The 25,946-nt window shown below is 46.0% G+C and overlaps 2 protein-coding genes across 4 annotated transcripts in view; both read right to left on the bottom strand.

The window, feature by feature from the left end:
• RHOT2 (ras homolog family member T2) overlaps nt 1-15,716 on the bottom strand; it is a 49,957-nt gene extending 34,241 nt beyond the window's left edge. The window contains exons 1-6 of the mRNA XM_058157481.1: nt 15,584-15,716; nt 7,181-7,239; nt 5,464-5,545; nt 5,137-5,180; nt 1,532-1,585; nt 1,026-1,078 (exon numbers count right to left, since the gene is read on the bottom strand). Of these exons, the coding sequence (XP_058013464.1) occupies nt 1,026-1,078; nt 1,532-1,585; nt 5,137-5,180; nt 5,464-5,545; nt 7,181-7,239; nt 15,584-15,620 (329 nt within the window). The 5' untranslated portion in view covers nt 15,621-15,716. The remainder of the gene's footprint in view (nt 1-1,025; nt 1,079-1,531; nt 1,586-5,136; nt 5,181-5,463; nt 5,546-7,180; nt 7,240-15,583) is intronic.
• Nucleotides 15,717-16,622: 906 nt separating this feature from the next.
• Nucleotides 16,623-25,946, bottom strand: part of CFAP70 (cilia and flagella associated protein 70) — a 56,454-nt gene continuing 47,130 nt past the window's right edge. For all 3 annotated transcript variants that reach the window (XM_058157477.1, XM_058157478.1, XM_058157479.1), the window contains 6 exons: nt 24,441-24,593; nt 23,636-23,797; nt 22,917-23,006; nt 21,332-21,433; nt 19,918-19,965; nt 16,623-17,658 (listed from right to left, as the gene is read on the bottom strand). In XM_058157477.1, coding sequence (XP_058013460.1) covers nt 17,578-17,658; nt 19,918-19,965; nt 21,332-21,433; nt 22,917-23,006; nt 23,636-23,797; nt 24,441-24,593 — 636 coding nt within the window. In that variant the 3' untranslated portion in view covers nt 16,623-17,577. The remainder of the gene's footprint in view (nt 17,659-19,917; nt 19,966-21,331; nt 21,434-22,916; nt 23,007-23,635; nt 23,798-24,440; nt 24,594-25,946) is intronic.

Genomic DNA, 25,946 nt, shown 5'->3' with positions numbered 1-25,946 from the left:
GAGATAGGCTGCAGTTAAAGCGGCAGAAAATCTATCCATCCATCCATCCATCCATCCATCCATCCATCCATCCATCCATCCATCTATCTATGTATCATCCATCCATAATCTCTCTCTCTCATCTCTCTCTATCCAGTCTATCAATCTATCAGTCTATCTTTAAATCTATATCATCCTTCCTTCATCTCTCTCTCTCTATCCAGTCTATTAATCAGTTTATATCTATCAATGTGTCTGTATCTATGTATCTGTGTATCTGTGTATCTATGTATGTATCTATGTATGTATGTATGTATGTATGTATGTATCTATCTATCTATCTATCTATCTATCTATCTATCTATCTATCTATCTATCTATCTATCTATCTATCTATCATCCATAATCTCTCTCTCATGTATCAATTCTCTCTCTCTCTCTCTCTCTCATCATCCAATCTTCATCTCTCTTTCATTTCTCTCTATCCAGTCTATCAATCTGTGTCTCTCTCTCTCCCTCTCCCTCTCTATGTATCAATTCTCTCTCTCATCATCCATCTTTCAACTCTCTCTCACCTCTCTCTATCCAGTCTATCAATCTATCTGTCTATATCTACCTACCTACCTACCCTGTTTTCCTCAAAATAAGACATCCCCTGATAATAAGCCCAATCAGGCTTTTGAGCGCATGGCAATAAGGCCAAGCGCTTATTTCAGGGTTCAAAAAAATATAAGACAGGGTCTTATTTTCAGGGAAACACGGTATCTATCTATCTATCTATCTATCTATCTATCTATCTATCTATCTATCCATCCATCCATCCATCCATCCATCCATCCATCCACAATCTCTCTGTCTCTTCTCTCACCATCCATCCATCTCCTCTGGAGGTGGGGTGGGGTGGCATGGGGAGAAGGGATCCCTGGCCGACAGATCCAGTGTCCATAAGCCACTGCGCCACTGAGCAGCCGCCCCAAAAGGGATTTATTAAGAGAGACCCATGAGATCCAAAAGCACCCCAACCCACCCTGTGGGACAATAGATACCTGGCACACCTCTCAACGCCACCATTCACCATCGGAATCCATTTTGTCCGAATCTAGGGAAACAAGGAAGGGAAAAAGCAAGTGGCTGAGAGAATCTCTGCACCCCTCATTCCCCAATTTTTTTTTTTAAAAAAACTAACCCTTGAGAAAGACACCCAAGTCCAACCATGCCATCAAGTCTTTTCCCTTCAGCCGAGATCCACCCCCACCCAGTGCAGTAGATGCCCTTCAAAGAAACGTCATGAGATACCGAGAAGAACTCATGGGCGTTCATAGGGCCTTGCCTAGGAAAGTCAAAGCAGGGAGAAGCAGTACAATGGTGCAAGGGTTCTCCAACCTTGGCAACTTTAAGCCTGGCAGACTTCAACTCCCAGAATTCCCCAACTAGCAAAGCTGGTTGGGGAAATTCTGGGTGTTGAAGTCCTCCAGGCTTAAAGTTGCCAAGGTTGGAGACCCCTGCACTGGTGGACTTGCAGACGGGCAGCTAAGAGGCCCACTGAGGTTACCTTGTCAATGGTGGCCTCCTCTGTGACATCATAGACCATGCACACCACGTTGGCCTGCAAGGGAGAAAAGTGGGACAGAGCTCGAACAAACACCTTAGGCTATCACCAGGGGAAACTTTCAGAGTTGGTTTAATATCCGGGTTCTGAGTAACGGATCCAAAGAAATCAGAACTCCGAGGTGGGAAGTGTTCTGATCTAAGCTTCCTGAGAAAGCATAAATCACATTTTTAGTCCCCCAAAAAACCCTCTTTTATTGCGACGGCTGTGAATTATGTTCATTCACAGCCTATAATGAGTCACAAAGAGTTGGTAAAGAGTCCGACAGAAGTCTGCCACAGTCTTTCGGGATAAGGCAGATACACACCCACCTTTATCTCCCTTGACACGCTGCCAAATATCTAATTCCAATTAGCTGTCAAAATGGAGCTTCAGAGTTTAAACCGACCAGAATGAACAAAGTTGCTTCCTGCAAAGGCTCATGTCCCTTTGTTCCACCTTTATGTCTTATGGAAGGGACCAATCATCTCCGAGCCTTACTCCCGAGTCGCCCCTTGTTCTTGTCTTCTGGCAGCTCTGCACATGCGCATACTGGGAACAGTCTCCCCCTGTTCCTCTGCCTCTCTGATGTCAGACTCTGGAGTCAGCACATAACTCCCAGATGGCCCTGGCCCCATCTCTATCTCTGACACAGAGCCCTCGTCCGAGCCTTCCCCAGACTCCAGGACTAGCCCAGGACAGCCTCCTCACTGTCCAACTCCGCTGCCAGCTCCACAGGCTGCTGGCGGACCACAAAATGAAGATTCCTCAAAGAACATGTTTATTGGATACATCATATCAGGACAGCTATTGACAACCAACTCTGAAAGTTTCCCACGATTATAGCAGAATAAAAAGAGTAACTGTTTCCCTCTCCAAGTTTCACAAGTCACACTGTCCAATTAAAGCAGTTGGCGGGTTCCTTGCTCCCTCCTTTCCTCCTTCAACTGCCACCTGTTGGGATGACCTTGGTTCCCATGGAAGAACTCTTTTCTTATGTCTGTGAGCCAGTCTATTAACTTCCTCCCTCCCCCCACCCACCCCCAAAGTGCATGGCAACTGTGAAGCAGCAAAAGATGGCTTCAGCCAGGTTCGATTCAGAGTTGACACACATGGAAATTTCCATCTCAAGGCTTCTCTGCAGATTATTTTTGTTGCCAAGAACTCGCAACCCAATGCTGGGTTTAGCACCATCGACAAGAGCGATGTCGTGTCCCACTCCTCCGCTGACGGCCGGGTCAGGGAAATCCGAATCAGGCTTGCCTCTGCAGCTCTGCCCAAAGTCCTAGCAAAGTCCTCAGAGCAGGCAGGAGACCAGTAAGTGACTTCAGCAAGACTCAGAGACTGCCAGAAAGCAGATCCTTTATATAGGCCATGGGGTGTGGCTCCATGACTCAGCACTCATTAAGGCCTGCCCCTCCCTTCCTTCTGTTGCCTCCGCCTATCCAGTCTTCTGATGCGAGGGTCACTCCAATCAGCTGTTGTTGGAAGTAAACTTTCCTCAGGCTCACATCCTGTGGAGGAGGGGGAGGGGTCTAGCTGCTCCGTTTGCCTGGGCATGGAGTCAGGGCTGGGGCCGGGGGGTGCTCCTTCTTCTGCAGTTTGTGTGGGCATGGAGCCAGGACTTGGGCCGGGAGGCATACATTCCTCAGTGTTCGGGAGCAGGTAAGAAGGCCCCGGCTGCTCTGAGGGCGGGCAAGACACAACAAGCTAGCTCTAGGTTTGATGCACTGCTCCAGTGTGTTGGCACACTTCAACAATGCCCTCCCACTTAGGACTACCAGCAATGGCAAAGAGACAGTTCTGCTGAGCGTAGAAAGAAAAATGGCCTTGACAGAAATATGCAGGAACTGTTACCCAGGTAAAAGGGGTCATTTTTTAAAAAAAAAAAAATCTAGAACAGTGAGATAAGCACCTGGAAGATGTCCGAGCACTTTCCTCCCCGATTCACATGGAACACAAGAAGGAAGAGGGGGCACAGAGCACTCAAACTTGCAAGATCCTGTTAACTGTTGCCGATCTCAATAAACGTAGTTTTGGTCTTCCTCTGGAGTTGAATTCTTCGTCTGGTCCATCTAGTGAGGCTAAAACTGAGATCTTACTCTCTAATACGCTCTAATAAGAAGAGTTGGAAGGGACCTTGGAGGTCTTCCAGTCTACCCCCCCACCCCCACCCCTCAAGCAGCTGACCTTGTACCATTTCAGACAAACTGGTTGTCCAGTCTCTTCTTAAGAACCTCCAGTGGTGAAGCACCCACAACTTCTGACGGCAACTTCTGTCCCACTGGTTAAATTGTCCTCACTGTTAGGAAATTCCTCCTTAATTCCGGGTTGCTTCTCTCCTTGGTTAGTGTCCATCCATTGTTTCTTGTCCTGCCGTCCGGTGCTTCGGAGAATAATTTGACCTCCCTCTTCTTTGTGGCAGCCCCTCAAATCCTGGAATACTGCCAGGCAAATCTAGCACAGCCCAAAAAATGCCTGTTGAGCACCCACAACTTCTGGTGGCAAGTTGTTCTGCTGATTCTAAACTGTCAGGAAATTCCTCTTTAGTTCTAAGTTGCTTCTCTCCTGGATTAGTTTCCATCTGCTGCTTCTTGTCCTGCCTTTGGACTATAGGCTGAGTCCCTTTTTCTCCATCTGCAGGGAGCTATATGTCCCTCTTTGCAACTCAATGTCCACTGTGCTTTGTGACATCGCTTGGGGCTTCCCATGGCAACACAGCTATATATATGGTAACCCTGCTGCAGGGATGAGCTCTAAATTTTTTTGCTACTGGTTCTGTGGGCGTGGCTTGGCGGAGGGAGGGGTTATGTGACTGGGTGGGTGTGGCTATGTAACCATGTGACTGGGGGATCAAAAGACAGAAACTCACTAACGATGTCCTGCTGGAGCAGGGTTGGACTAGATGACCTCCAGGTCCCTTCCAGCCCTGGATTATCCTCTGAAGCTGCATCTAGTGCCAGGTTTGTACTCCTTCCTTCCCTGCCTCCCTCCCTTTCTTTCTCTCTCAAAAATGAACCACCCCACCCCCTGTTTTTTTGGCTAGCACCCAGCTGAGCTACGCGATCATCAGAGTTTTTTTTTTTTTACTTTTAAAAGCATTTTGTCAGCCGAAGAATAAATGCTTTTAAAAGTAAAAAAAAACACAACCCTCTGATGATCGCATGGCTCAGCTGGGCATGGGAGGGGCAGGATTTTTTTGCTACTGGTTCTCTGAACCACCCGCCGCCATCGCTACCGGATCAGGCGATCCGGTCCGAACCGGGAGCATTTCACCCCTGCCCTACTGAAGCTAAGTGATCCATGCTCTCTGCAAAAAAGTAGGCCTGCTCCTCTCCTGAGTCTTCTCCTGCCTGGTTCTCTCTTAAGCTGGTAGGTTAAACCCCGCCCACGGCGCCACTGCTGAGATGCATGAATGAAACAAAAAGATAAAACAAGATCAGGTTAATTCCCACCAGGCTTTGGGTGGGATTTGGGAAGAGTTTTGGTGTCCTGGTTTAGGAAGGCAAAGAGAGGAAGGGGAGGGAAGCTGCTCCAGGTCCAGCCCACCCCTCCAGACCTTAGATCACCTTGGCAATCTCTTGTTGGAGCTCATCTTCCGTCTGTTCGGCTTCTGAAAAGGAGAAACAAAAGGGACGCGATTTGGCCCGGCAATCTTTCAAACATGTGCAAAGTGAGAAGCATCCGATCCACCAATACAGCAGTAGGCCAAAATTGTGGGAACCTTTTGGGAAAAGTGCACTTTCTAAAACTAGCGAATAACACAGTTTTTTTTGTTTTTTTTTGGAGTGGTACCATAAAATTACGTATCAACGGAAAGATAATTTAATCAAGAACGTAATGCAGTAACTTTTCACGAAGGATTTGCTATTAGAATAGCGATACCTGTGACCTACCTGAATAGTCTACAATGTGGGTGGGGACTTTCTCAGGAGTGACATCTGCAGGGATGATGATCTCTTCGGCTCGAGGAGGAACCTGGTGGGGTGGGGGGGAAGGGTTATCTCTGGCATAACTCAGATTAAGATAAAGGCTTATGTGAATTTCAAAATAGTTGACCAAACAAAACCCACCATCCAGGGCAAGGAGGACCCTTGAGGTTTCTTCTTTCTTCGTTCGTATGTCATAGTGCACTTTTATTTACCTTATTTTTCAGAGTATAAGATGCTCTGGAGCTGCGATGGCGAACCTATGGCACATGTGCCACCATATCAGTGAGCACGCGAGCTCAGCTGATTTTTGGGCCTTCTGGGCCCACCAGAAGTAGGGAAAGAGGCTGTTTCCTGCCTCTGGAGGGCCTGCAGGTGGTGGGGAAGGCCCGTTTTTCTCTCTCACTTGGCGCCAGAGCCTCTCTCTGAGTCTGGGGAGGGCAAAAACGGCCTTTCCCGCACCCCCCAGGCCCTCCAGAGGCCAGAAATGGCCCGTTTCCCAACTTCTGGTTGGACAGGAAGTGACTTTTTTGATGTCCCCAGCCTCCAGACCTTTCTAGGTGTATCTGGAGGCTGGGGAGAGCAAAAAAGTCACTTTCTGTCCAACCAGAAGTTGGGCCTCCGGAGGGCCTCCAGTGGGGCAGGGAAGGCCATTTTCGCCCTCCCCAGAGTCATAGAGAGGCTCTGGAGCCAGGTGAGAGAAAAAAATGGTCCTACTGGGCCATCGCATGCCAGGAGCGGGGGAGGGGGGTCGCAGGCGCATGCGTGGGGGCGGGGCGCATAGAATTATGGGTGTGGGCACACACGTGTGTCCCCCCCCCCACATGATGGCAAAAAGGTTAGCCATCACTGCTCTGGAGTATAAGACGCACCTTAGTTTTTGGGGAGGAAAATAGGAAAAAAAACCCTGCTCATTAGGTATTCATCTGGCTAGCTTCCTTAGCCTGCTGAGCTTCAGCACATTAGTTCGCTGGTTATGAGTGCGCACGTGTGCTAGCGCTCGCTTTGCTCCCACGCGCCTCATTGAGGCTGATAAGCAGCTTCAAAAGCACAGCTGATCGTCGGCGGGCGCTCCAGTGAGTAAAGCAGGCGAAGCACGGCAGCGGTAAGACAAGGCAGCAGCTGTTCCGGGTTGCCGTCTTAGGCGCTGCGCCTCGCGTTTTCAGCCTCCAAACGCTCCATTTGAGAGCCGCTCAAGGCTGTGGGGATCGCCAAAGCACATCACTGCCACCCGCCGCCCGAAAATGCAATGCACAGAGGCCAAAAATGGAGCATGCGGAGGCCTAAAAAGTGATGTGCAGAGGCCGAAAACGTGACGCGCCGAGGCAGCGTTGTGCTTTGGCAATCTCCGCAGCCTTGAAGGGCTCTCAAACGGAGCGTTTGGAGGCTGAAAATGCGAGGCGCGGAGCCCAAAAATTCAAGCCATTGTCTGTGGCAAACTCTGCAGCCAGGAAGAGGATGAGTGGAAGCTGAAGGATGGAGGTCGGCGGGGCTGCATTCAGAGTACCCAAATTTTCAGCCTCTTTTAAGGGGGGGGAAAAAGTGTGTCTTATACTCCGAAAAATACGGTACATTGTTTGTCCTGCTTATAAATTTCTACGGGAAAGTTTTAATGCTGCAAGAATAAGAATCAGATAATAAGGCAGAATAAGAATAACAGCAACGAACAGCCACCTGTACTCACCTCTTCAGGGAACTCCTCCCCCACCAGAGCCATGATCAAGGATGTTTTCCCCACTTGGGCTGTAAGAGAGCGAAGCAATACAGTTACAGGTCGTCCTCGACTTACGACCGTTCATTTAGTGACCAAAGTTGCAACAAACATTGGGGGACAAAATTACCATTTTTCACACTTATGATTGGTTGCAGCATGATCAGGTCATCAAAATTTGGATGCTTGGCAACTGGCATGTATTTACGCCGGTTGCAGTGTCCTGGGGTCATGCGATTCCCTTTTGCGTCCTTCCTACCTTTGTGATTTTCCCATTGACAACCAAAGTCAATGGGGAAATCACTTCCACTTAATTAGGTTCTTAGTAATTTAATAACTATTGTGATTCACTTAAGAGCTGTGGCAAGGAAGGTTGTAAAATGGGCAAAACCCACCTAATAAATGTCTTATTAGCAGTGGAAATTTTGGCCTCAATTGTGGTCGTAAGTCAAGGACCACCTACATATTATTATTATTATTATTATTATTATTATTATTATTATTATTATTATTATTATTAATAATAATAATAATAATAATAATAATATTATTTATTAGATTTTTATACCGCCCTTCTCCCGAAGGACTCAGGGCGGTGTACAGCCAAGAATAAAACTCAATATATATACAATTAAAACCAGAAGTCAAAACAAAGCAAATTACAGAAAAAAAGGCCGACCTTAAAATTTAAAAATTTAAAAACCCTAAAATAGTAAAAACCCAATTTAAAATAGTAAAACTATTATGCCAGTCCCGCTTGAATAAATAAGTATGTTTTTAGCTCACGACGGAAGGTCCGAAGATCAGGCACTTGGCGTAAGCCAGGGGGAAGTTCGTTCCAGAGTGTCGGAGCTCCAACAGAGAAGGTCCTGCTCCTGGGGGCCGCCAGCCGACACTGTTTGGCGGACGGCACCCTGAGAAGACCCTCTCTGTGAGAGCGTACGGGTTGGTGGGAGGCATAAGGTAACAGCAGGCGGTCTCGTAAGTACCCGGGTCCTAAGCCATGGAGCGCTTTAAAGGTGGTAACCAAAATCTTGAAGCGCACCCGAAAGACCACAGGAAGCCAGTGCAGACTGTGCAGCAGTGGTGTTACGTGGGAGCCACGAGTGGCTCCTGTTACTACTCGCGCAGCCGCATTCTGGAATAACTGCAGCCTCCAGGTGCACCTCAAGGGCAGCCCCATGTAGAGAGCATTGCAATAATCCAACCGAGACGTGACCAGAGCGTGAGTGACTGTGCATAAGGCATCCCGGTCAAGGAAGGGATGCAACTGGCCTGGGACGCTGCATACGTCATAACTATGAGTCAGTTGCCAAGCATTTGAATTTTGATCACTTCACCATGGGGATGCAGCAATGGTCATTAAGTGTAAAAAGCAGTTGTTAAGTCCCCTTTTTTTTCAGCACCGTTTGTAACTTTCAACAGTCACTAACTGAACTGTTGCAAGTCGAGGACTCCCTGTATTTAATCAAATCCCTCTATCACCCGCGCAGCCGCATTCTGGGCCAACTGGAGCCTCCGGGTGCTCCTCAAGGGGAGCCCCATGTAGAGAGCATTGCAGTAATCCAGACGAGATGTCACGAGAGCGTGAGTGACCGTGCATAGAGCATCCCGGTCTAGAAAGGGGCGCAACTGGCGAACCAGGCACACCTGGTAGAAAGCTCTCCTGGAGACAGCCGTCAAGTGGTCTTCAAAAGACAGCCGTCCATCCAGGAGAATGCCCAAGTTGCGCACCCTCTCCACTGGGGCCAATGACTCGCCCCCAACAGTCAGCCGCGGCTGCAGCTGACTGTATTGGGGTGCCGGCATCCACAGCCACTCCGTCTTGGAGGGATTGAGCTTGAGCCCGTTTCTCCCCATCCAGACCCGTACGGCTTCCAGACACCGGGACAGCACTTCGATAGCTTCGATGTGCCCCGCCCCCCATGCATGCATGGCAAAGACCAGCTGGCATGCATGTGCGATGGACAGTGACAGCTGGCATGCCCACAGAGAGGGCTCTGCATGCCCCACGTGCCATAGGTTCGCCATCATGGTTCTAGAGGGTACCCACCTTGTTCTAAAAGAATCTGTTTGCTCAGAGAAAAGGTTTTTTTTTTCTTCTGAAGTTGGCTCTAGAAGGGCATGACACAAAGTGTTTGTCACGGAAGGCATCTCCCTGGTACAGCTGTCAAGTTCCCAAGAGAAGCTCAATAAAGTCAGCCATTCAACAAAATAAAATAAAATAAATGACAACACTGGAACATCAGCAAGCCCCGGGGGAAAGATTTCAAGCTTTTATTTATGCAGTGTTTTTGGGACATTGCCCCCCCCGAAAAAAGAGACTTACAGCACCAGTAGACTGCAAGCTGAAAATTTATTTTTTTGCAGATTCAGGCTCTTAAATGGTCCTACTTCAGTTTTGATTCCAAAAAGATTCTATTAATATTTAAAAAAAATAAAAATAGAAAAGAAGAGTTGCAGCCAGGTTAACAATGGAACCCTGACGTACTATGAAGTAAGCCTTATTATAAATCTCCCAGGGTGAATGGCTTTATTGGAAGAAATAAAAGGAAAAACAGAATCTCTCTCTCTCTCCAAGAAAAGCCGGAAATCTTTTTGCTCTCTGGCTTTCAACAGCTCATTCGGTCCCACCCTGATTTTGCACCTAGATACCAGATTTTTTAATTCCTTCCTGAAATGAATGCTAGGATTCTGTTCCGGACACAGAGTTCCATCCACAGCTTCAAGTCTGCAGAAAGGGTTTTTTTTTTGCTTGAACATTCTGTCTTTGCTCAAGAAGTTCCTCTCCTCCACATTATTATTTTAAAACCCACGAACAAAGCCCGAGAAATAAATTGGGAGGAAAGTGAGAAGCAGTGATTTCAGTAGTCTAAGGGGCTCACTGGGTTTTTAATTGGGCCTTTCTACTCAAAGACGATCATTATACATGCTAATAACAGGAGGATCGGGACAATGTGCCACAGCCAAATTGCTGTGGCCGACTCACCATGACTCTTTGTGGCCAACTCTTTGCAGCCAACTCTCCATGGGACAATGTAAACAATTCTATTTAATTATTTAAAATAAATAAAAACATGTTTTAATTTTTGCCATTCGCATTTCATTCTGTCCCTCCTTTTGCGTCCTTTCTTTAACGATTCCATCCCGCCATTTCTTTGATATTAGCGTAACTCATGTCCTGCAGCAACTTGGCCGTGGTGAGTTGTAATAGCAATAGCAATAGCACTTAAGACTTATATACCGCTTCACAGTGCTTTTACAGCCCTCTCTAAGCGGTTTACAGAGTCAGCTTACGGCCCCTCAACAATCTGGGTATTCATTTTGCCCAACTCGGAAGGATAGAAGGCTGAGCCAACCTTGAGCCAGTCAGGATCGAACTGCTGGCAGTGGGCAGAATTAGCCCGCAATACTGCATTCTAAGCACTGAGAAGGAAGGAAGGAAGGAAGGAAGGAAGGAAGGAAGGAAGGAAGGAAGGAAGGAGGGGGAAAAGGAAGAACAATAGCACTTAGACTTGCTGGTAGAGGGAGGGAGGGAGAGAAGGAAGGAAGGAAGGAAGAAAGGAAGGACAATAGTAACAGCATGTAGACTTATATACCGCTTTACAGCGCTCTCTAAGCCAAGAGCCAGCACTGTCCGAAGATGTCTCTGTGATCATGTGGCCGGCATGACTCAATGCCAAAGGCGCATGGAAACTGTTCCCTTCCCACCAAAGGTGGTCCCTATTTTTCTACTTGCATTTTTTATATGTGCTTTCGAACTGCTAGGTTGGCAGAAGCTGGGACAAGTCACGGGAGCTCACCGCATTACGCGGCACCAGGGATTCGAACCGCTGAACTGCCGACCTTTCGATCAACAAGCTCAGCGTCTTAGCCACTGAACCACCGCATCCCTAACTACCAGTCCTAAGCGGAGGACAATTCGTATCCCGTCCTTCATACAAAGATTACTTAGACACGATATAAAGAAATTGTTTTTTTTTACAGCTACAGCAGATTTTCCAACCTATTTTCTATCATTATCCGCAAGGCAGCAAGCCCACAGGGAACTAACCTTTAGGTCACCATTTAGTCTTGTACAAACCGTTCTCCATAAGCTACCTCTACCTCAAATAACCCTGGCAGGTAGCAAGAAGGGAATGCAGAATGATTATCTCAACTGAGATGGACTGGAGAGCTGAACCTCCTCAGGACAAGGCCCACCATCACCCTCACAGCTGCTCTAACACAAAAAGTTGCTCTTCTCCGTCATTTTATTCCTGATTTGCGTATTATTCTGATTTTCAGAATACCAGGAGATAAAAGGGACCTTGGAGGTCTTCTAGTCCAACCCCCTGCTCAAGCAGGAAACCCTATACCCAATGCAGACAAATGGTTGTCCAATCTCTTCTTAAAACCTCCAGTGATGGAGCACCCACAACTTCTGGAAGGTAAGTTGTTCCACTGGTTGATTGTTTTCCATCAGGAAAGTCTAGGTTGCTTCTCTCCTTGATGGTTGTTTCCATCGGTTGTTTCTTGTCCTGCCCTCAGGTGCTTTGGAGAACAGCCCGACTCCCTCTTCTTTGTGGCAGCCCCTGAGATATTAGAACACTGCTATCATGTCTCCCTTAGTCCTTCTTTTCTCTAGAATAAAAGTAAAGGTTCCTCTTGCCATATGTGCTAGTCGTTCCTGACTCTAGGGGGCGGTGCTCATCTCGTTTCAAAGCCGAAGAGCCAGCGCTGTCCGAAGACGTCTCCGTGGTCATGACTCAACGCCAAAGGCGCACAGAACGCTGTTACTTTCCCACCAAAGGTGGTCCCTATTTTTCTACTTGTATTTTTGATGTATACACACACACACACACACACACCCCAGCACCATAAGCCAGAGACCATAATGTCAAATGAAGGATCCTACTTTCCGTATTACTTTGCGAAGAACCATTTAGAACAATTTTCCAAGATATCCTCTGCCCAGCTCTTTCAGTTAGTCTATAAGTCATAATCGGTTTGGACTGCTATAGCAAAAATGTCAGGATATTTTAAGATCAACTCTCTGGATTGTTAGTTATTTATTTAATTATAAAACAAACATAAAACTGCTGTAATCCAGGCCAACTTTTAGTTTATATCAGTACAAAATGAATAAATTAAAGCGCCAAAGAATTGCCACATAACCCCCAGACTTAGCAACTGTCAATAAGAAAGGTTAAAAAGTCTGGATAGTGGACATGACAGTACAATGTCATAATCAGAATCCTTGAGAAAAGGTAGAACGACGTATGGAAAATAGTTTAAGATAACACAGAATGTTACTGGATGTGGTTTTGCAAAAGGCAAAATATATTAATCAGATAGACAGACGGACGGACAGAATAAAAGAGAAAGAAGGGAACAAGATGCAAAGATCTCCATACAGAAGTAGAATGACCTTGGCAAAAGAAAGGAAACACCAATAGTGATTTAGGCACCTTGGGTGCAATCCCAAAACATCTGGAGCATCAATTGAACACCGACAACACTGACAAAATCCCAATCTGTCAATTGAGAAAGTGGGCTTGGCTTGGAACAGCTTACATCCCATGACAATACCTTTTAATGCCGCCAAACAACATCTGTCTTAACCCAGGAAAGGACTCGACAGGGGGATAAAAATGTCAAATCCACTCCGAACATCTGGTTGACTATGCGAAGAACCACAATCATATATCAAATGTACAGTATATGCCGCCTGAGTTCCAACAACTCTGGACAGCTCACAACCCTTAAAAAATATATAGCAACAATCAAATTCCTCTGTAGAATTATTGAGTCTGTCATTTGCACCTCTATAACTGTCTGGTTCGGTTCTGCAACCCAACAAGAAAAACACAGACTTCAGAGGATAATTAGAACTGCAGAAAAAACAATGGTTACCAACCTGCCTTCCATTGAGGACCTGTATACTGCACGAATCAAGAAGAGGGCTGTGAAAATATTTACAGACCCCTCGCATCCTGGACATAAACTGTTTCAACTCCTACCCTCAAAACGACGCTATAGAGCACTGCACACCAGAACAACTAGACACAAGAACAGTTTTTTCCCGAAGGCCATCACTCTGCTAAACAAATAATTCCATCAACACTGTCAGACTATTTACTGAATCTGCACTACTATTAATCTTCTCATAGTTCCCATCACCCATCTCTTTCCACTTATGACTGAATGATTATAACTTATTGCTGGCAATCCTTATGATTTATATTGATATATTGACCATCAATTGTGTTGTAAATGTCATACCTTGATGAACGTACCTTTTCTTTTATGTAAACTGAGAGCTTATGCACCAAGACAAATTCCTTGTGTGTCCAATCACACTTGGCCAATAAATTCTATTCTATTCTATTCTAAAAGAACTTGAAAAGATAAAGACGCCAAGATGGGAAGTGTGATGAAGCCAAGGGATTGTCTCCCTCGCCAAAGGCCTGGGTGAAGAAGCAGAACGTCGACGTCTCTTTTGAGCGACAACAGTCGGGCAGTCATCTGGATCTTGAGGGATGGGGGGCCATCTGTCTATCAAGTTCTATCAGGCAATCATCTCAAGACCATTAAACCACCAAGTTCTTATTTGTCCCATTTCTACTTCCCTAGCTTGCCTTCCAGATAGATGGACCCCAATCATAGATAAGAGAATGCATATCCTTTCTACAGGTTGTCCTCAACGTCTGACCACCATGTGAGCCCAAAATTTAGGTTGCTTAAGGGAGAAATTTGCTAAGTGAGTTCTGCCCCCATTTTACGACGTTTCTTGCCGTTTTTGTTAAAGAAATCACTGCAATTGTTAGTCACACAGCTGTTGAAGAAATCTTGACTTTTGTTTGTCAGAAGGTCGCAAAAAGTGCAGGGACACTGCAACCGTCATAAATGTGAGTCAGCTGTCAAGCATCCGAATGTAAATCATGTGACCGTGGGGATGAGGATGTAAAAAAAAACAAAACGGTCGTAAATCACTTTTTTCAGTGCCATTGTGGCTTTGAATGGTCGCTGAAGAAACCGTTTTACATCAAGGACTGCCTGTACTCGTGAATCGAATCGAATAGAGAATAGACTAGAAGTTAAAATAATTTAAATAAAAATGTTGATGTATAGAAATACTTAGAAGTCGAATGTATATAGAGATTAAATAGGACAAGAGATACCGATGTAGGAAAAGCTGTTATGATTAATGCAATTTTGACGTGTTTGTCTTTGCGTGTTTTATATATATATATATTGTTTTTGTGTATTGTGCTTTTTTTTGGTATTGTGTATTTTAACTTTTGGAAATTCAGTAAGTATTATTTTAAAAAAAAGAATAGAGACTAGACCATGAGTCTCCAACCTTGGCAACTTTCAGCCTGGTGGACTTCAACTCCCAGAATTCTAGGAGCTGAAGTCCACTAGGCTGAAAGTTGCCAAGGTTGGAGACCCCTGGACTAGACTATTTTTTTAAAAAAAGAATAGAGACTAGACTAGAATAACAGAGTTGGAAGGGACCTTGGAGGTCTTCTAGTCCAGCCCCCTACTCAAGCAGGAGAACCTATGCCATTTCAGACAAGCGACTGTTTAATCTCTTCTTAAAAACTTCCAGTGATGGAGCGCCCACTAAGCCGATCCTATGTTTGTAGCGGGACTTTGCTCCACTGAAACATCCACAGTCATCCAGAACCCCAATGCATGGCATTATTGAATCAAAAGCACCCAGAGGGCGCCGACCCTGCAGCACTGAATCAGCAGGGGCGGATACTAAAGGGAGACCAGGCGCTTCTACCTGGCCTCTTGGCTTGACAGGTGGTGACCCGCACCTGCAATTGCACCTGGAAGCAAACCAGCCCCCCCCACCGCCCCCCAAAGCTGCGGGGATGAGGCAGGATGTGGGCCAATTGAGGTTCGCCCAAAACAGAGGGGGTACCTAGACATACTGGCAGCGGCATGCCCAAGCCTGCTTGCCCCACTCCTGCCTTTACAGACCGCTTGAAGGTTCCAGGTAGCCTCCAAGGGCGGCCCCAGGCACAGGGCACTGCAGCAGTCTAGTCAAGCCAAGTTGGAGGGCAACCAAAGCAAGCAAGGGCCACTTAGGGCCACCCACCCACTCCCCCTCTCTGGGATGCAACTTCCCCACCCTGCTTTGCAGCGCCCCATCTCCACGTGTCCTAATTCCACCGCTGACTCTCCTCCAAGGTCATTCCCAGGCCTCCTGACTCCGCCCACAACTCCTCAGCCCCGCCCCGCCCACACACCTCCTGGCCCCGCCCCCTTCTCACCAGCCTTCTACAAGACTTGACTCCCCCCGAGCGCCCATGCGGCGGCATTTCTCGCCCTCCCACCCACCCGCTTCCGGGCCGCCCCGATCCGGGCAGGCCGCCTGCTTACCTTCCCCCAGCAGGAGGATGCGCACGTCCCGCCTCATCCCCGCGGCTTCGGGGATGGCGGGAGGGCAGTTGCAGCGATCCCCGCTCGCCCCGGCGCTTCCCACCCTTCTCGGCGCTGCTGCCGCCGCCGTCTGGCTCCCGCTTCCGCTTCCGCCTTCCCCATCGGGACGCCGCGTATTGACTGGAGCGCCCTCTGCGGCCGGAGGCTCAAACGGCAACCTTTTTTTCGTCTTAGCCAGGCTAAGCTGTCGGTTGAAATTAGAATCGGAATAGAGCCGGAAGGGACCCTTGGAGGTCTTCTAGTCCAGCCCTTTGCTCAAGCAGGAGATGTTATACCGTTCCAAACAAGTGGCTAGCCAATCCCTTCTTTAAAAAAAAAATCCCAGTGATGGAGCATCCACAACTTCTGGATGTGACCCATTCCACTAATCAATCAATCAATCAGAATCGAGTGAGGTTGTTTCTGTTGTGCTCATGGAATTAAAATGATGTGTTTTTAGCAGTTGGAAGAAATTCCTAAGTCAGGACAGAATGTTTCCAGCTTTCCTCAATTCTTGTATTTGCAATAAAAAAATTGTAAACTTACTTTGTTTAGAGATGAAAGGTGAACTGGGACATGAAAAATGGCATAGTACTTTAGCTGTCATGCAAGGATTACTATTTAAAGGGAAATACATAGCTGGCAATAACTCTACAAAGAAGTTCAAGAACAAATGGAAATTGCTTGACAACTCCGACAGATTCATGTGGCCCAGAAATTCTCGTCATGGGTAATTTGAATAACGATTAGTGAAATTCAGCTTTGCATATTAAAAACTTGTGCATGCACGTTTCTTTTGCAAAGGGGACTTATAATGGAAAAAAAACAATTACAGCCTGAGTGAGTTTGGGCATTTCTCTGGCAGAAAAAGTTACTAGAATTAATGATTTTTTTTATTCCTAAAGAAACACATCACAAGAGTCCACGCACAAAAGACACCATGAATAAACAGATCCAAACTATTTTATTAAATCACCTGCCCCAAACTGCTGTTCTTGAATCCTTTGAATATCGTATTTTAGATTCCTCTTTCAAAATTCTGTGCTGCCAAAGCAATTACAGGGAACAGACCAAAAAAACCCCCATCCAAGCTGTGAATAAAATAAACGTGGATCCATAATGTACCTAGCCGTTAGATCAAAAACGGATCACTTAGGTCAAAACTGCCGTGAGGGAATCATCTCCAGAGAGCTACATGGATGAACTAACTGAATCAAAACCTTTGTTAAGAACTCACATTCATGGATATAATTTTGGGAAGCCCAGGTAACAAAATGCTCTATAAAACCCAATCTATTAATTACTCTTGCTCCTGCTCTGGTTTGTAATATCCACTTGCACTAAAGGGAACCTGGAAATGTCTACAAATGAGGCAGTTCACCGAACCTCTGCCCAATTCCTCTTCCTGTTCTTCTCCAATCATCTCCAGCAAAGGTCTTCTCATTATTGTGATGTGTTAGAGCAGTGCTTGGCAACTTTTAAGAGGCGTGGACTTCAAACTCCCAGAATTCCCCAGACAGCGTAGGATAGCCGGCTGAGGAATGCTGGGATTTTGAAGTCCACGCCTCTTAAAAGTTGCCAGGGCTTGAGAAATAACTGTGCTAGAGTTATTCTGAGGAACTGGAAAAAAATTCTTTCTCCAGCGTTTTGTAACGCCTGTAGGGAAGGCATGCCTTGTAGTTGCGTTACGGCTGGCTTTAATTTCATTGCTGGATATTCCACGGAACAAATGGAACCTCTGCACTGTGCTCCTTCTAAATTCCAGGAGCTCATAAACTGCCATGCAAGACGCCCTGTAAACTTTTCGCGGAAACTTCGGAAACAAGAGGGCATTGCTGTTTCAAAATGTGGCAGTATGCCTCTGTGCTGATGATCGGCAAACATCTGGCAACCTCCCTGCTGTGTAAAATGGTCGCTGCCGATCCCTGCTTAGAAGGTAGCAGCAGAAGAGGGGATCAGAACGATGGATCACCAAAGCCAACTTCGAGCTGGACTTGCTTGACCTCCTGCAGGAGATCGGGGTTGTCCAATTCCAGCTGCAATGGAAGGGAAAACTTAAAACATCTGTCAAATATACTCAAAGAAGGAAAGGGCAGTAATCCGATATAAGACAAATGAAAAATGCCTCCTTGTTAATATGTATTTATGGATGTATGTATATGTATACATGTACATAGATAGCTTGATGATAGACAGACGCAGTATATGTACAGTATGTATGCAGGGGTGGGATTGAAACATTTTAGCAACCAGTTCTCTGCCCAGTTGCTGGGTGGGCATGGCCATAGGGGTGTGGCCTACTCGGCCTCATGCACAATGGTGGGGGAGGGACGTTTTCGCCCTCCCCAGGCTATGGAGGCTTTTCTCGAGCCTCTGGGAGGGTGAAAACAGCCTCCCCCGGACTCCACAGGTCTTCTGGAGGCGGGAAACAGGCCTGTATTTGGACTTCCGGTACTTCCAGTAGGCCTGTTTTTCGCCCTCCCCAGGCTCTGGAGGCTTTTCCCGAGCCTCTGGGAGGGCAAAAACAGCCTCCCCCAGGCTCTGGAGGCCGGAAATGGGCCAGTTTCCTGACTTCCGGTACTTCCAATGGGCTCTGCACTTACCTGGCACGCAAAATGGGCCGTGTGGAGACTCTTGGGAGAGGCGGGGTGGGATGGGCGGAGCCAGCCATCCTTGCAACTACAGGTTCGGCAAACCAGATGTAAAATTAACATCTGGTTCACCCGAACCGGTCCGAACTGGCTGAATCCAACCCCTGTATGTATGTATACATAGCTAACTAACTAGCTGATCGACATACACACACACAGTATGTGTGTGTGTGTGTGTGTGTGTGTACACACAATGGCACTGAAAAATGTCTTATTACTGTTTCTCACAGTTCTGACCTTTCCAGCATCCCCGTGACCATGCGATCAAAAGTCAGATGCTTGGTGGCTGGATCACATATTTGATGATTGCAGTGTTTTTGGGGTCACGTGACCCGCCCTGGAGATTCACTTCACCAATTCAGGTTACAAACTTATCAAGTGCAGCGTTTAACAACTGTGGCGAGAAAGGTCATAAAAGGGGGGCCAAACTCACTTCATAAACATGGCAATTAAACAGCAGAAATGTTGCTCACGTGACCCCCCCCCCTCCCGAGACGCTGCAACCCATCGTTAAGATGAGTCGGTTGCTTTCAAAATCATTCTGAACTTAATAACAGCCGCAAGACTTTTGATTGCACAATATTGGAAGAAAGAAGACTTACCTACAATTGGAGAATGGATTAGTAAAGTATCAAATTTAACAGAAATGGCAAAAATTTCTGCCTGCTTGAAAGACTGTACACAAGAAAAATATATTTTGGAATGGAGAAAGTGGATTGATTATATTCAAAATAAGTATCAGATTAAAAAATATCAATTAGTTTTTGAGTGAAGTTAGGAATTGCTATGTATTAGAGTTTAAGAAAGAAGGGAATTGATAGTGTGATGGTGTGATGGTGTGAAATGGAATATGTTTTATGTTATATTTTAGATTATGTTTGTTAGTTACAATACCCTGTATTCTGTTCTGGGAAGTCTCGGGGGGGGGGGGGGAAGGGGGGAAATGGCAGAGGGGGGGAAGGGGAAGATTATAAATTGATTGATTGCCATTGTACAGGTATAATGGTAGAATTAAACAAGTTGGAATGGTGTAAAGTCGGGGCTGCTCAGTAACCACTCCCGAAGGGAAAGGGAAAGGAAAGAGGAGTAAAGAAGGAAGAAAGTAGGTAGGGAGGTAGGAAAGAAGGGAGGGAGAAGAAAGGATAGGAGGAGAAGAAGAAGGAGAAGATAGAGGGTTAGAAAGGATGGTAGTGAGAAGTGGGAAAGAGGTGGGGAAGTAGGAAAGTGAGGAGAAGGATGGTGGGGAAAGTCGAAGAAGGATGAGAAGGGTAGAAAGGATTAAGGGAGGGAGTGGCGGTCGAGCAGCCCTGATGGAGTATAATTTGAGTATAGGATCGATTGTTGGATAAGTGATTGTATTGTACACTGGTCAAATTGTGGGAATTATTATGGAAAATAAAAAATTTTGCTCTGGAAAAAAAAAAAGATGAGTCGGTTGCCAAGCACCCAAATTTTGATCACGTGACCACGGGGAGACGGCTGTAAGTGTGAAAAACGGTCGTAAGTCATTTTTTTTTTTACTGAGGTTATAACTTCAAACGGTCACTAAGCGAACTGTTGTATTGGGAAAAGCCTCGGAGATTTGCACCCTTCCAGAGATCGGATAAATTTGAACGAGGGGGGGGGGAGGAAAATGTGACCAACCTTGACAGCGTATTTATAGGATTGTTCGGCCTCCAGTTGTCTTCCGCCCTAAGGGGTGGGGGGGGGGAGGAGGAGAAAAACAGCAATCTGTGCTAAACAGGTTCTGACAAGGCAGGAGAAACCCTGAAAAGCTTAATGGTGTTTTCAACGGAGAACGGGGAATGGGAGGAATAAATCCCCCAGGGAAGGTTGCTCGTCAAATCAAGAAGAGTGAAGAAAAAGAACGGAAACCCAGAAAAAGGAAAGGGTATAGGGTCTGAAGTGAAAATGCACTTCTGCATTTCTGCCTTGACTGAGAACTTCTTTTCATTTGACCTGGAAAAGGACTTCAAATGCGTTTAAGTAGCCATCTGCACTCAAAGGAGCGTCAAATTCATCTGCAGAGAAGCCCTTCCTGACTCTGATTCCAATCTCAATCCTTTTTTTTAAAAAAAAAAATATTTTTATTATACATTTTCCTTTAATGTATACATCACATTTCCAGTTTTGCAACGACAGTGTACTGGTTGCATCAAGTCCTTTTTAAGTATACATAGTATTATGCACCCTGTATTATAACCATTATTCTCGTAGTCATACAGTATAAAAAGGTAAAGGTAAAAGTTCCCCTCGCACATACGTGCTAGTCGTTGCTGGCTCTAGGGGGCGGTGCTCATCTCCATTTCAAAGCCGAAGAGCCAGCGCTGTCCGGAGACGTCTTCGTGGTCATGTGGCCAGCATGACTCAATGCCAAAGGCGCACGGAACGCTGTTACCTTCCCACCAAAGGTGGTCCCTATTTTTCTAATTGCATTTTTTATGTGCTTTCAAACTGCTAGGTTGGCAGAAACTGGGACAAAGAATGGGAGCTCACCCTGTTACACAGCGCTAGGGATTAGAACCCCTGGACTGCCGACCTTTCGATCGACAAGCTCAGGATCTTAGCCACTGAGCCACCGCATCCCACTACACCTGTATCATACATATATAGTAAACCTGTATCACAGTATACAGGTTCCCATCACCCATCTGGTTGCTTCGATAGGAAAAACCCCACTTAATCTCTCCCCTGGTACAGCTGATAAAGTGATAAAAACCTTGGCTTAGAGGTTAATACATCTGCCGAATATGCAAGCAAGCCCCGGTTCGAATCCCAGAAGTGTATGGCTAGCTGATGAGAACTAAATAGCTTGAAATAGATCTATACTAGTCTCCCTTTATTTCTTTGTCCTTATTTCTATTTTTCTAATCATCTTTCGTTATTAAGTTACTAATCTCTGCACCTGCTATGTAATCATTTGTACAATAAGTCCCATGTTAAATAATACTCTGATTCCTCTTTAAGTTCCATCGTTATCTAACCCAATCTCAATCCTATGATCGCAGCAAAGAGCAAATTCTCAGCCATTGGGTGAAAGGGACCTCTGGAGACTCACCTTCATGCAGACCAAAGCGAGGTAGGCCCAGACCTCCGGATTGCTGTTGTTGAGGGCGTTGGCTTCAGAGAGAGCGTCTTCTGCCTCGGCCATCTCTTTGAGCTGCCGGAAAGAGATTTTACTCTTGAAAAACCAACATCAGCCAATCTTAAAAAAAGGTTAAAATCGTGGCAACTGGAATCCGAGACTCTCAAAGGTGCTTTCCCCCCCCCCAAAAGGCAACTGAACTTTTTGGTTTTTCTTTGAAGACATTTCGCTTCTCATCCAGGAAGCTTCTTCAGCTCTGACTGGACAGTGGGGAATGGAAGGGTTTATACTGCTTGCAGACAGCTGGTCATTTGCATCCTTTTAAAGGGTCACTGAAGCACTTGGAGGTTTATCTGTGTCCTCAGGGTCAGCTGAGTTAGTGCTCCTGGTTCCTGCAGTCTGCAGTTTTTCCCTCTGGAAATCCATTCCTACTCCCACATCATTCAAAGGGCGTTCATCCCAAATTGTATCGCTCAAAATCTAGAGATTCTCAGTCATCCAAGTCATGGTTGTCCCAAAGGTGCTTTTTAAGGAGGCAACTCTGAAAAACTTTTTTCTGGCCGGCGGGAGGCAGGGCATCCCAACACCGGCAACATGCACATGCGTGGACGTGTGTGTGCATGCATGTGTGAATATGTGTGAATGTGCATATGTGCAGACATGCGCGCACGTGCAGCAGAGACCCGAAGACCAGCTGGCCAGCATGAGGCGGGGCATCCCAACACCGGCAGCACAGCAAGGAGCGAGATCTGTTTCTTTCGTGAGCTTCTGTTTTGTCGTTTGCAGGGAAATAGAAGCTCACGAAAGAAATGCCATGGAGAGCTGACCTGGGGCGACGACGCATGTGCCAGCAGGGGGGGCCCTGCGTGCCACCTCTGGCACACGTGCCATAGGTTCACCATCACGGATATAGGGTCTCCTGCTTGAGCAGGGGGGGGGTTGGACTAGAAGACCTCGAAGATCCTTTCCAACCTCTGAATACAACAAAATACCTTATGCCACCAGACTTGAAATCCCGGGTTTAGAAAATTTAGAACTCTGCCGCCTTCGACATGACCTGAGTTTAACTCATAGAATCATCTGTTACAATGTCCTTCCTGTCGAAGACTACTTCAGCTTCAATTGAAACAATACATGAGCACACAATAGATTTAAGCTTAATGTTAACCGCTCCAGTCTTGATTGCAGAAAATATGACTTCAGTAACAGAGTTGTTAATGCCTGGAATCCACTACCTGACTCTTTAGTCTCTTCCCAAAATCCCCAAAGCTTTAACCAAAAACTGTCTACCATTGACCTCACCCCATTCCTAAGAGGTCTGTAAGGGGCGTGCATAAGAGCACAAACGTGCCTACCGTTCCTGTCCTATTGTTTCCTTTCATTATAGCCAATTAATAGAGTTATTACATACTTATGCTTATATATATGCTTATATATTGTATAGTTATTTCATGCTTATGCTTATATCCACTGGGTGACAAAAATAAATAAATAAATAAAAAACCCTAGTATTCTATGTTCTACAAATCTGAAGGCCAAAAGGACTCCCATCTCTTACCTTGTAGCAAGCAATTCCTACTCCCAGCCAGGTGAGACAAGAAGGTGATTTCTTACTCGCCAGAAGGTAAATGTGCTTGGCTTTGTCATACTGCCAAAAGAGGAGAGAGAGAGAGAGAGAGAGAGAGAGAGAGAGAGAGAGAGAATTACTCTCCAGGCAGTGGCAATTTAGCCCGGTCTCTCCTTGCTTCTTGACAAAAGTGACCCTGCAGTTCTCCAGACGGAAAGAGGTTATTAGCAGCCGTTTGAACATGACTTGCTCCAGGCAGGCAGTTAGAGAAGGCTCATAAAACTCCTGAAACTCATTACAGAGTACAGGGTGGTGGTGTGATAGAACCCATCTTGGCTATGAGAAAAAAACCAAGATCCAAAACTCACAGAGGCAAAGAGAAGCACTGCAGAAGGATTAAGTATGAAATTTAGCTTTGACCAATGGCTGGAATGTATTTTCTCCCAAATGGGGAAAAGTATACAGTGGTGGCCAAAATCGTGGAAAGCTTTTGGGAAGAGTGTCTTTTTGAGGTTTGATGGCTAATAACACCACTTTTTTGGGAAGGAGTTTCAAGATAATCCTATTCCACTGCTGGAATGGCCTGGAAACAACCCAGACCTTCACCCAATTGGAAAGCTATGGAGCCGACTAAAGAAACTTGTTAGTCAGAAGCAACCCAGCAATAAAACACCAGGATCTTCTTGTTGGTCCCATTTCTACCTTCTCACCTCCTTGCCTTCCAGATAGATGGATCCCAATCGCAGGTACACGGTATGCATATCCTTCGCGTCCGTCACAAAGCTGATCGTGCGTTCGTAGCAGGACTTTGCTTCACTGAAATTCCCGGTCAAGTAGCAGAGATGGCCTTTTTGAGCCCAAACCTCTGGATTCTAGAGAGGTAGCAGAGAAAGGGAGGGAGTTAAACATGACCTGTGGAGGGTGGCAATGAATCATAGGGTGAGAAGGCTGGAAGGGACCTTGGAGATCTTCTAGTCCAACCCTCTAGTCAAGGCAGGAGAACTTATACCATCCTGGTCGAATCAATACTTTTTCCCTTAAAACCTAAGCAGGAAATGGGGATGGTGAGTGGAAAATTCTGAAATAATTAAAAACAATTGGGGATGTTGACAAGGGAGAGCTCATTCGATCCAAGAGCCAGGATAAATTCTAGAATTTAGTCCACTAGATGGGAAGATGCTTTAGAATAAAACTGGTCTGTCTACCCCCTCGGAGTTGGAACATATCTAAAAGGTAAACACATATGTGCTGGTCGTTCCCGACTCTAGGGGCAGTACTCATCTCTGTTTGAAAGCCGAAGAGCCAGGCAAAAACAGCAATCTGCAGGACAGCTGGGAGCTTCTTCTGCTTACTCTACCATGACTGGGTGTAAACAACTCCATTCAGCAGCACGGTAATTAGAATAGAATAGAATTTTTTATTGGCCAAGTGTGATTGGACACACAAGGAATTTGTCTTGGTGCATAGGCTCTCGGTGTACATAAAAGAAAAGAAGTGCTAATGAGAGGTACGCACCAGGTAATCAATCTGCATAGCTGTTTCCAAGCTTTCTTCTGATTGGTCATATTCCTTTTTGAGCATGTAGGTCTGGGCCAGCACCAAGTAATAGTCACAGCTGGGTCCTCCTTGAGGGGAGATCAACTCATGCGCCAGCGCCCTGTGAACAAACTGGAAGGGAAGAGCCAATCATTGCTGCAGGGCCACTGGAATCTCCCCTCCCCCAGACCGTCCCACCTTGTTACTCCTAGTCTTCGTTTTCCTACTCCTGGGAGTCTCTTGGTGGGAGCAGGAGAGAGCAGGAGGCCTCTCTTAACAATGTTTTCAGTAGCTACCCTGTTTCCCCAAAATTAACGCATCCCCTGATAATAAGCCCAATTGGGCTTTTGAGCGCATGAGCCTCCTCCCGAAAATAAGCCCTCCCCGAAAATATTTAAACGCAGAGCTGGAAATCAGGTAAGATGGCAAGAGGAACCCCATCTTGCTCCATGTGCCCCCCAAAAATAAGACCTCCCCAAAAATAAGGCCGAGCGCTTATTTTGAGGTTCAAAAAATATAAGACAGGGTCTTATTTTCGGGGAAACATGGTAGGAGTTTCTTCGATTAACGTTTCTAGTTTTTTTGTACTAATATAGCAAGTTCTTCATCATGAATGCAGAGTCTGATAAGAACTGGTTCGAATCTGCTGAAAACACAAACTGTGCAACATTTGCAAACTTATTATGCTTCATTCGTCTTCTTTTAATGACCATAATCCAGGGGTGAGTTTCAAATTTTTTTACTACCAGTTCTGTGGGTGTGGCATGGCTTGGTGGGCGTGTCAGGAAAAGGATACTGTAAATATATACAAATAGAATGAGACTATTGCCCTATACATTGTAAGCCGCCCTGAGTCTTCGGAGAAGGGCGGGGTATAAATGTAAACAAAAAAAAAAAAAAATCACCATTCCCTCCCCACTCATTAGGTGGCCAAAGTATTTGAGTTCCATCTTTAGGATCTGGCCTTCTAAAGAGCAGTCAGGGTTGATCTCCTCTAGGACTGACCGGTTGGATCGCCTTGCAGTCCAAGGGACTCACAGGAGTCTTCTCCAGCACCAGAGTTCAAAGGCCTCAATTCTTTGGCGCTCGGCCTTCCTTACGGTCCAACTTTCACAGCCATCCATTGCAACTGGGAAAACCAGAGCCTATATATGCACTATATGCACTTTTGTTGGCAGCACCAGAGTTCAAAGGCTTCAATTCAGCTTAGGTACAGCTTAGGCTAGAATTTTTCTCCTTCACGTGGTTGACAGACCTCTAACAAGATTGCACAATTCCCAGAAGAAAGGATAGGAGGAGGAGAAGAAGGAGAAGATAGAGGGTTAGAAAGGATGGTAGTGAGAAGTGGGAAAGAGGTGGGGAAGTAGGAAAGCGAGGAGAAGGTGGTGGGGAAAGTTTAAGAAGGATGAGAAGGGAAGAAAGGATTAAAGGGGGGAGTGGCAGTCGAGCAGCCCTGATTGAGTATAATTTGAGTATAGGACTGAT

This window comes from Ahaetulla prasina, chromosome 14, assembly GCF_028640845.1.
Source record: "Ahaetulla prasina isolate Xishuangbanna chromosome 14, ASM2864084v1, whole genome shotgun sequence".
Classification (NCBI taxonomy): Eukaryota; Metazoa; Chordata; class Lepidosauria; order Squamata; family Colubridae; genus Ahaetulla; species Ahaetulla prasina.
This window is presented reverse-complemented; position numbering and strand designations above follow the sequence as displayed.